General features: G+C 53.9%; 1 protein-coding gene across 3 annotated transcripts in view; it reads right to left on the bottom strand.

The window, feature by feature from the left end:
- Positions 1–1,317: 1,317 nt before the first annotated feature.
- Positions 1,318–11,276, bottom strand: part of PHF2 (PHD finger protein 2) — an 82,721-nt gene continuing 72,762 nt past the window's right edge. Inside the window, exons 18-22 of one of the 3 annotated variants that reach the window (XM_051793232.1) lie at positions 9,879–10,156; positions 7,632–7,727; positions 6,651–6,760; positions 5,232–5,493; positions 1,318–2,434 (exon numbers count right to left, since the gene is read on the bottom strand). In XM_051793232.1, coding sequence (XP_051649192.1) covers positions 2,346–2,434; positions 5,232–5,493; positions 6,651–6,760; positions 7,632–7,727; positions 9,879–10,156 — 835 coding nt within the window. In that variant the 3' untranslated portion in view covers positions 1,318–2,345. The remainder of the gene's footprint in view (positions 2,435–5,231; positions 5,494–6,650; positions 6,761–7,631; positions 7,728–9,878; positions 10,157–11,276) is intronic. The other 2 variants (XM_051793233.1, XM_051793234.1) reach the window with 2 other exon arrangements.

The raw sequence follows: 11,276 nt of genomic DNA, 5'->3' as shown, positions 1-11,276 counted from the left end.
CCTGGGCGAGGGGTGTCCGCGGGGCACGTCTGGGGCAGCCACCGAGCGAGCGGTGACACCGCGGTCACCCTCATCTGCGACAGGACACACGGCCAGCACTGCTCTGCAGGTGCCATGGCTGGGTGGGGTTGGGTGCTCTCATGGAGTCTGAGCATCGTGGGGTGATGGAAGGGAATGTGGGAAGAGCCAACTCCCTGTTGGCTTAATGCTCAGTCAATATCCATGAAGGAACAACACACTCAGACCACTTTTGACTTCGAGAGGACACAGCCACAAAACCTGGCCTGTGCCACATGTTTCAGGCCACTTGCACATTCTTCTTCAGACAGAAAGAGCTTACAAAACAGGTCACTACTATCCCTGATGGAGCTACAGCAGAGCTGGACTGGAGCCTTGGACAAGGGCATGGAGTGACGGGACAAGGGGGAATGGCTTCCCACTGCCAGAGGGCAGGGATGGACGGAATACTGGGAAGGAATTCTTCCCTAGTGGTGAGACATAGGTTGCCCAGAGAAGCTGGGGTTGCCCCATCCCTGCAAGTGTCCAAGGCCAGGTTGGACAGGGCTTTAGGTCCATCCCACTGTAAACCTTTCTGTGACTCTATGACTGTATGATTCTATCCCATCATGTCACTGCCATCCAGTAAGCAACTACAACGTGGTTGGGGTGTGAGGCCACACCACACTTACCTTGAGGCAGAGAGCCCTGCACCACTGGGGTTGCTGGGACTGTCAGAGAGGAACACTGCCAGCATAATGTCTCCAAGAGCAGGGAGCAGGTGTGGGAGGTGGGAACAGCCTTTTGTCAGCAAAAAGAACTGCAGGTTGCACATGTCAGCAGGTGTCGTGTTCAGTTTCTCTGTGACAACCAAGAAGTGCTTGGAAATTGGCCTCAAGGGCCAGTCTGGAAAAAAAGGTGGGATGCTGCAGGTTTCAGTGTGTGCAAAGAGGAAAGCCTGGAGCACCGGGTGACCTCCAAGAGGGAGGGAGGAAGCAGAGGGTAACAAGCATGTATACTTGTCCAAGGGAGGCGGGTGATGAGAGCAGTGCTGGGCAGTGGGTGAACATCTCTGGGTGGACCATGAGGTACCTTACTGGGACACTCAAAACCATGCCCAATTAGCCAGGGCTTCCTGTGGTGCTGCAGCAAGCAGAGGTCTGGCAGGGGGTTGGGAGCACTTGGGGCACTGCCAGAAGAGCCCCCACAGCTGCCTCTGCTGTGGGTCCCTGCTTGCTCCTCCAACCCACCCTCAGACACCCCGTGGCTGCCTCCCCACCCCTCCTTCGCCGACCCCACAAAAAGGCCAGGCCCAGGCAATTGTGTACAAAACCTGAAATAGTTTTACTTTGCTTTCTTTTTTTTTTTTTTTTCTTTTTTTTCCTTCTTTTTTTAAACTTTGCTCTAGGTTTACTTAAGATTTTCGTGAAGTCGATACAAGAGCATTTGATATGAATCGGTAAATAAAACACCGTCATAGATAGATAGCCACGATAAACTTTGTTAGAAATGTACATGTCGCGAAAAAATAATAATACTAATAATAATAATCATAATCATAATAAAAAAAGCCGGCGCGACGCCTAGGCCGGCGCGGCCCTGGTGGCCCTGGCGGTGGCCCCGGTGGCCCTGTGCCACGGCGGCGGGTGGCTCTGGTTCCCCGCAGGCGCCGCGCCCCGGTAATGTGTGTATATAAACAAAGCCCATAAGAAATGTACAAATATAAAAAGCTACAAACATTAATAAATTACATCGTCACAAAACACGGAAACACTCCACAAGGTGCTAGTAAAATAACTGTCTCCCTCCTCGTACAAGAAGTTACGCAAAGAGCTGGTACCGGCGGGCGGCGCCCGGAGAGACCCTCCCCGTATAAAAACCCGGCGGTGGTTATTCCAAAAGCTATGTACAAGCTACATTCTAGGAAAAGGGGGGCCCGGGAACGCGGCGGGGTGGCAGAGGGGTGCCTGAGAAACGCGCCCACCGCCTCCCAGCCCGGCGCCTCGGCCCCGCGGTCCCCGCTCGCCACGAGGCCTCGCGGCCCCTTCCCGCTCTCCCGACTCTGCCGCCACACCGGCCACGGCCGCCCGCTCTGCTCGGAGCCGGGCGGGAAGGGGGCCCAAGGCCCGGAGCCGGGTCGGTGCCGGTGCCGGAGCGGGGGGACCGACACGCTCCTCGGTGGCCGAGATTAGTATTAACTTTTTGCGGCTAGTCGCTCTCAGCACTCTGAGAAAGGACATCTATATTAAAAAATATTTATAGCAGGATTCTGTACAGTCCGACCGCTGAAAGTTAAAGGGATTATTGTGGTGGGGGCCCAGAGCTGGGTGGCAGTGTCCCCAGAGCCACTAGAGCAGCAGCTTCCCATTCCGGTGGATCTTCAGGATCTTGCCGAGCCGCTGCTTGGCCGTGGCCATCCCCTTCTTCGTGCGCTTCCCTGGAAGGAGAGCAGGGTCGAGGTGAGGGCCCGCACCTGCCCCACACCACCCCACAGGCACCGACCTTCTGGCTGCCTCCTGCCCCATGGCCCTGCTGACAGCCCTGCCCAGGACCTTCAAGGACACCCGCCAGGACCCCCGAGGCGTGAGGGGCTCAGCAAGGAACACAGTCCCTGGAGAACCAACCCTGCCACTGTGAGGGCACACTGCCCACCCACCCCCAGGGACCCGTCTCTGCTGGGCACCCTCCTGCCTCTGCAGTGCCAGCCCTGCTGCCCTGTGTCCTCACCTGCCCCGGCTCACTGCTCATGGTCACCTGTTTGCCCACAGGGTGACATTCAAACCCTGCCACACCAGTGCCATCCCGCTCCTCAGGGAGAGGCTGCACAAACACAAACCCACACACACACACAAAACCACACAGACACACACACAGACACAAACACACACAGACACACAGACACACACACACAAACACACACACACAGACACACAGACACACACACACACACACAGAAACACACAGATACACAGACACACACACACACACAGAAACATAGATACAAAACCACACAGACACACAAACATACAAACACCGAAACACACAAACACCACACACACACATACAAACACACATACATACACAAACATACATACACAAACACACACACACACAGACACATAAACACACACGCACACAGAGCTCCTTGCACCTGCAGGCTCCTCGGGGCTCTCTGGGTTCCTCTCTGACTTCCTCTACGGGAAACATGTGGCACAGGGATCCTCAGCTCACATGCCACCACAGGTCCCGGGACAAGCACTGCCTTGAGTATGCCTGGTCCCTCACTCACCACATTGAGACCAACACACATACCACCACATCTCCATATTTCTCCTTGCCCTCTCTTCCTGCAGTGCCAGACACACCACCTGCATCCAGCCTCACCAGGAGGATGCTGGAAACACACACACACAGACACACATGCTTCCTTCCTGCAGATCCAGACTAGCACCAAGGCATTCCCACACACCCCAGGTGGACATCACTCCCTGTCCTCATCCTGATGAGGACACCACCACCACCAGGAGCCCCAGCAATGTGGTTAAGTGAGCTCTGTGCTTCCTGTGTGCTGCTCCTGGGACTGGAGCTGCTCCTCAGCTGCTCCCCAGCTACCACTGTACAGCCAGGAACTGCCCCAGCACTGCTGGGCACAAACCCAGGCAGCCTCTCCCCTTCCCATTGATCTGCCACAGGGTCAGTCAAGTGTGGTGCCTGCAGGGACTGAGCTCCTCTCCACTGGTCCCAGGTGCTTTAAGTGCCCCAGATTTAAAGACTGTGAATGTGTGGGTGACACTTCCCACAGGAAGTTTCCTCATTTCTCTTCCTTTCACATCACCCTGTAAGACTGAGAGACCTTTCCTGAGGAGGTCCTAGAACTCCCTGGTTCTGCTTCATCCCACCATTTCCTTCCATAGTGCCTTCATTCCCAGTGATGCCCAACCTGGTGGTCCCCACACTCAGTACTCTCCTGTGCTCCATGCAGAGATGCTTTGCAGTCCCCTCAGAGCCTTCAGCTGTCCTAAGACCCTGCACAGGAAGACCTACCTGATGGTGCTCCACTCCCTGCCACATCAGCCTCTCCTCTCTTGGCAATGACCCCTTCCCTCCTTTGAGGACTGAGTGATCCCATGGGCAGGGTGGGATCCACATGCCTGGCCAGGCTCCCTGCACAACACCCTGCTGTGCTGGCCAGCTCACCAGCCACACTGGGGGTTGGCTCCATCAGCATCTGGATCTGATGGATCATCTTCCCACCACATCTTCCACTACCTTGGAACTGTTTCCCTAATGCCACCATTTCAACACAAAGGCAGAATTCCAGGCAAACACGTTCCTTCCACTCTGGCTCTGCAGAAAGCCACAAATACTACTAGATCCTGGCAGGACCCCAGCACCTACCACAGGCTATACTCATCCTCCTTTATGGTCCATCCAAGCTGCCAGGATACCTTGCACTTCCTCTAATCTGCTCCACTCAAATACAGAGAATTCAGAAAACATGTGCCACATTGCCTCACTTGTCACATCAGGGTCTTTCCCAGTGGGATCACACACAACCTTCACACTATGCAGCGCCTGTCCCACACTCCTGCCTCAGCCACACCTCCTGATCCCAGTTCAAGCAGAGAACAGGAGGTCCTAGCCCAGATCCGGGCACAGCCTCAGCTTTGTCACACTTTCCCTAGGGCAGACAACGAGAGACCTCTTCCTGCAACCTGTGTTACTCCCAAGGTTTGCTATTCCTCTGCTCCTTTGAGGCAACTCTCCAGAGAGATCTGCAGTGTGCCCTGCCTCACACAGCCTGGGAGGAGTGTCCTCAGGTACAGTCAGCACAGGGTGGTGTACAACCCCTGCCACCACCACAGTGCTGCCCTACTCTGAACAGAACAGCCTCCTCTTTCCCCAGACAAAGGCTTTGCCAGACAGGCTGGACTGGGATGTGACACTGTGGGTGTTCCTCACGAGCTCAGGCCATGCTCAGCAGAGCTCCTGACATGGGATGCCTCACACCCTGCAACCAACAGCCCAGGAGCAAAACACCTCTTTGGCCCCAATGCCAGGACAGCCAAGGCCATGGGCCCTATCTCTGACTGGATCTGACCTGCATCCAAACGTCTGCACTTCTGCACCCCCACGGCACACACGGCGTGTGAAGGCCCTGCAAAAGGCACGGGTTACACGATGGCTTCACCCTTCCCCACTCCTGCACCACAACCCCCGGCGTTTCCTGGTACCTTTGGCGGAGGCATTGTTCTGCGAGGATGAAGAGGGTCTCCTCTGTGTGAGGAAAACACCGGGTGCCATCGGCTGCGATCCCCTGTTAGGCTGGGCGACCCCAAAGGTGCTGGCCCCTGCGGTGTACTCGTGATCTGTGAGGCTGCTGGCCTGTGACTCCAGCTTCGGCTCGGGCGAGCTGCCTTCCTGAGCCGCTTTGCTTGCGTTGGGGGCTGACAGCTTCTTTTTGGTATTTTTTTTCTTCTTGCCTTTTTGTTCCTCCTTTAAAATGACAAAGATGAAGCTCAGATTAATCCCCAGAAGACCTTTAGCTAGGGCAAGGGCCAGCGGCGTTGCTTAGGGTGCTGATACAGCGAAACCCCGCGGAGTTGGCCACGGGCAAGCGCTCGGGGGCTGTTCCGACACCGTCTCGCTCACAGCTGCACACACACGTTTGCCTCTCGTGCCTCTACGTCCACGCCCCGGGCAGAGCCTCCTCGTTCGTTACCGCTGCGGCGAGCGGAGCCAGCCAGGGCCACACCGACACTGCCCTGGCACGGCAGCGGGGTCGGCATGAGCAAAGCTTTCCATCTTCCACAAACACTGGCACCTCCTATCTTCAGGGATCTTCACACCCTTTCACAACAGCATGGAGGGTATTAAACATCCCACTGATTCAGCCTCTGCTTCCCACCAGGACACACATGTCATCTCCTGACCTGTAACTGCACCTGGACATGTGCACCATGAGGACAGCAGTCTGTCACCGTCCTGAGTCCCTTGCTTACTTTCAGTTTCTTCTTGATGATACCCTGCCACCATCCTCAAAGCTCTTCTACTCAACAGTCTACATCGCAGAAGCCCAAAGCCACCACAACCTGCATCTCCATCAGCTTCCCGAGGTGCCTCACCAACCTTCCTCCAGTAGACTTTGTCACCTTAGCACCTCCTCATGTGACCTATCTGGGGCCTATCTGACCCCTTCAGAGACTGGACACCTGCCAACACCAAAGTGCCCCGGTACCTTTGCTAAACTGGCCCCTAACTACCCACAGTTCACCAAATCTTTGGAAGCAGATCCTGACACTTCGCAGCAGCTGATCTGCACAGACAGGCAATCACACCAGTCAGGCTCTCAAATACACACCAAATACACTCCTTTGGGACAACCTCCTCCTATTCTACCCTGGTAGCCCTTCTCACTCCCTCACCCCTCCCTATGCTTTTCCTCTGTCCCTTGTCACCCTGTGGCGTGCTCAGGTGTGTTGTGACACTGTTGGGCTTTGATCCCGTTTATTACCCTGAGACTGCTGAGCCTTGTGTCCCTGGCATGAGCAAACACTGTGGAGGGCTGGCACTGCGCTGCACTCGGGCACAGCTCTGCTGGGGGACAGGGCTCTCCTCCCCTGACAGCTCCTACTGCCCAAGCAGTCTCTCACCTGCTGTGACAACTTGGCGGCGGCAGCGGCGAGTCCGGTTTCGATGGAGGCGACTCTCGTGCCCTCTCGCACCGGCCTGTCCTGTCGAGGCACTGAGGGGCCAACTCGTGCTGCAAGGCAAGCAGAGGCAGGTGAGGGGCAGGGATGTGCCTGTGGGAGCAGCACAGCCATGCACAGGGCACTGGGGCTCTGCCCTCCTCAGCAGGGAGCGATGGGGACGGCCAGCCTCTGCCTTTCCCTTCCCAGGGTGTGACTGAAGGCAGAGGTGCCAACAGCCTCCGGGCACAGCAGCGTGGGGAGAAGCTGCTGATAAAGATGGCACACAGCTGAGCAACTCCACGGCCACCTGAAGCCAAAGCTGTGTGGGTGTGTGCCCACATTATGGATATGAGCAACTCCAGCGTCATTTCCAAATGGATGGTGCTCACTCCCCCTCGGGGGAGGACATGCAGTGCCACAAGCTGATGAGACATGGGCTGCTTGTCACACACACAGCACGCCGTGGAGGGGCCCCTACTCGTGGGCCACATCAAAGGGGTCTAAGGACCCTCTTGCCTGTCACTGCCTCTGGTGAGCCCCAACAAACCCACCCAGCTTTGGCTGAGCTTGGAGGAGACTATTCCCACACTTTCTCACTATTCCCACAGTCACCACCTAAAATCCATGGCTACTCGGTGTCCAGGGATTGACTGTTACCCCTCTGCTAAGGTGCCACCAACTGATCCACTACCAAGAGTGTGAGGAGAAATAAACCAACCAAGGAATGATTTTTTCCTGCCAGCTGATTGAAGGAGGAAGGCTAACACTGCTCAGCAGGAATCACAGTACATGGATCACCTCCCACTGTGCTGGAAAGGGTTAATCCTTCACATGATAAAGAAATCACTAGTTATGGTTTCCACACTCCTGGAAAAATGGCTGGTTTTTAGGGACCTGCACAACTTAGCCTGAGACTGGGCAGCACAGACAACATGGACTTACCCGTCGGACTGTAAGGGGCATCATCTGAACTTTTCCTTTTCTTTGATCGGGATTTGAAAACTGGATTATCTTCATCTGATTCGAGAGAAGGGTAAACTACAGTAGGAAACAAAGGCAATAGTTTCAGTGTAGGAAACAGCTCTACCCTGCACGTTGCTCTGTCCAGGTGTGGTGACCGCAGGCACCACGGCTGGATGGTCCCCAGAAGTGCCACTGAGGGCTGGCAGCTGTGACACTCAGGGGACTTTCCTCTGCTCTCATGCACACACTACCCTTGGGAGCTGTTGTCATTAAACTGTGACCAGGTACTTTTAGGGTACTCTGTAATCACAGAATCTCCTCAGTTGGGAGGGACCCATCAGGATCATCAGTCCAACTCCCAGCCCTGCCTAGGACACCCCAACAATCCCACCCTGTCCCTGAGAGCGTTGTCCAAACACTCCTTGGACTCTGGTAGCCTTGTGGCCGTGACCACTGCCCTGGGGAGCCTGTTCAGTGCCTGACCTTCCTCTGGGTAGAACCTTTTCCTGATATCCAGCTTAACCCTGCCCTGGCACAGCTCCAGCCATTCCCTTGGGTCACACAGAGCAGAGATTGGAACTGCCCCTCTGGAGGAGCTGCAGATCCTTATGAGGTCTGACCTCAGTCTCCTCTTCTCTAGATGAAGCTGAGCCATTCTATGAACGGACTCTTCTCAGCCCTCTGGGATAAACACCAACTTTTCTGCCCAAACTTTTTCCCAGCCTTTTCTAAGAAGCTTCTGGGTTTTTTTTTTCACATGTATTTCATTTTCTTGCCAGTTGCCATTTGTCCCATCCCTGGTGTTGGCATTCCTGGGGCACGTGGTCATTGACACTTGAAGTCTGTGGATCACATGTTGCACTGGCAGAGCCTCTGCAGACCCAGTTGCTCACAACCACTCTCCATTCACTGGCAGCACCAGCACAGGGAGCAAATTTGCCCCTCAGGACAGCACGTGTGACATCTGTCAACCACAGTCCTGTGCTGCCCTTTTGCAAAGCATGTCCAGGACTCCCACTGCATCCCAGTGCATGTGCTCTCCAGTGTCTGGGCAGCCTCCTGCAACCTGTCACAGCAGCCCCACATCTCCTTGGCAGCTCTATTAATGATCTGAAAAGACCCACTTCTCTTTCCTAACTGGAGCAAGTGATTCCTGATGGTCACACTTGCCAGGGAGTCTGAAACATGCAGAGACTCTCCTGCTATGCAGCATAAACCAATTTCTTGCCCCCTTATGCACTTCAGGCTTCCCAGTCCCTATCAGCATTTACTTTATTGCCTTGATTTCCTCACTTATACACAAAAATGCTTCTGCATATTATTCTTCAGCCTAGAGAAGAGAAGGCTTCAGGGAGACCTCAGAGCCCCTTCCAGTGCCTAAAAGGGTTCCAAGAGAGCTGGAGAGGGACTTTGGAGAGGAGGCTGAAGTGACAAAACAAGAGGGAATGGCTTCCCCACTGCCAGAGGGCAGGATTAGATGGATATTGGGAAGAAATTCTTCCCTGTGAGGGTGGGGAGGCCCTGGCACAGGGTGCCCAGAGAAGCTGTGGCTGCCCCATCCCTGGAAGTGTCCAAGGCCAGGTTGGACAGAGCTTGGAGCAAGCCGGGCTAGTGGAAGGTGTCCCTGCCCATGGCAGGGAGTTGGAATGAGATGAGCTTTAAGGTCCCTTCCAACCCAGACCATTCCATGATTCCATGATAACTATGACAGAACTGATGTAACTGGTGCAAACTGGCTTTGTGCTCATTTCTGCTGCAGATGCTTGGCCTTTTCTGCCAACACTCAAAATAGCATTGGATCCCTTTTCCATGTACAAAGTCAACTTCTCACCCCTCTCAGCCAGATGTTTCTTTGCCGTTGTGCAGACAAGGATATTTCTGTCACGAGTGCCTGACCCACATTTCTGAGACAGTCTCCTGTTTCTGGGCTGACTGCTACAGTTTCAGGGGCTTTTCATATTTCTGAGAGTTTCTCATTGTGCCAAGCCTCAACTCCAGCCTGCCTGGATGGTTCTGTCACCAGGGGCTCTGCAGACACTCTGGTATCACAGGGTCTTTGCTGATTTTGTGGTGCAGCCCCCGTGTTACAAACACTCCTCCTCACCCAACACCGGCCGACACCACCACCGTAGAGCAGGAGAAAGCGACCACGGGCAATGGGGCACTGCAGACATGCACAGGTGTGGCCATGCAGCCCCAGGCACACCCTGCTTCCTTCCCACTCACCGTAATCCGAGTCCTTAAAGCAGGCGTCCAAGTGGTCCTGATCCTCATCGTAATCCTCGATGTCGAGGCTGTTCTTTGTGCTTTTCTTCAGTAACCGCTTCCCAGCGTTCTTGTTGCCGCCGCCGCCTGCTTTTTTGGAGTTTTGCATGGAGATGGAGTTGTTCTTCGCCTGGTTGGTGCCCCACGACGTCTGAAGGCAGGACTCCGAGGCCTGGAGGTTTGCCATGGAGAGCATGCCCTGGATGGCTTCCTGGGTGCTGGGGGAAGCAGGTGGCTGGCTGTGGGGACACAGGGAGAAACACAGGAGCCATCAGTGATTCCAGAAACACCAACCCCTCACAGGCAGCTCACTCCTTTCACAGCACATTTGTGCTAGAAGAGATTCCCTGGTTCCTTTGAGTAGCTGGACACACTGCCAGGGACAGCAGGTAATTTTATGGAGCAGCAGCATCCCAGACATCCTCAGATGTGGGCATGTCCCTGGGGGCTGTCATTGCTCTGGACAGGGCTCAGGGAACTTTCCAAAGCCCACATTGTATTCCCAACAGTACAGTGTCTCTACTACCAACTATCATCATCATCACCATCATCATCATCATCATCATCTTTATCTTTTAATAATATTATTTCTCTACCTATATATATTTAATAATGCTATTTATCTGTACTACCAAATCCTCCTCCTCATCATCATCATATTTTAATAATAATGTTTATAATCTATACTACCAAGTCCTATAAAAGGAGAGCTTATGCACCAGCACTGATGGGGGATGTCGTGGAGGGCTCTGCTCCATACAAGCAATTAGAGTAAGAGCATGAACAACTAGAAGGAAGTTCATGGTCACAGGCCCCAGTTCACAGCAGGGACTGTCACCCCTCCAGAATCTGCTGGAAGAGCAACACAATGAGGCACAAGTAATTTGAGAAGTTTCTGCAGCGCATTGGGAAGGTTTTCTGATGTGAGTGTGGGACGGATTGATTACGGGAGATACTGGAGAGAGACAGATTTCCTTGAACTTCCTTTCTAGTATTTGATTGCCCATTGTCAGCAGACACAGCACATCTACTGCATTCCTAGAATAGGCTGAGGTCAAACGAGGTGTAAATTCTGACTGGCACTGACACTTAGGGAGGTGGGAAGGCGCCCTGCCCACCACAGAGATGAACACAGATAATCTCACAGGACAACACCAGACATTAATTCTGCGACAGGCAGAACACATCATCCACTATTTCCAGAACTTTGGAGTTTGGGCAAGTAGTGAAATGCAAAAAAAACCAAACAAACAACAAAAAACCAACCAACCAACCAACCAACCAACAACAACAAAACAAAAACCAAAACAAAAAAAAAACCCCTTGCTGTGGCAAGGGTGTTTGTTACAGCTGTGAAAC

The sequence above is a fragment of the Manacus candei genome, unplaced genomic scaffold (assembly GCF_025592945.1).
Source record: "Manacus candei isolate 608988 ecotype Guabito, Panama unplaced genomic scaffold, ASM2559294v1 h1tg000036l, whole genome shotgun sequence".
NCBI lineage: Eukaryota > Metazoa > Chordata > Aves > Passeriformes > Pipridae > Manacus > Manacus candei.
Note: the sequence above shows the minus strand (reverse complement) of the source record. Positions and strands in the feature narration are given on the sequence as shown.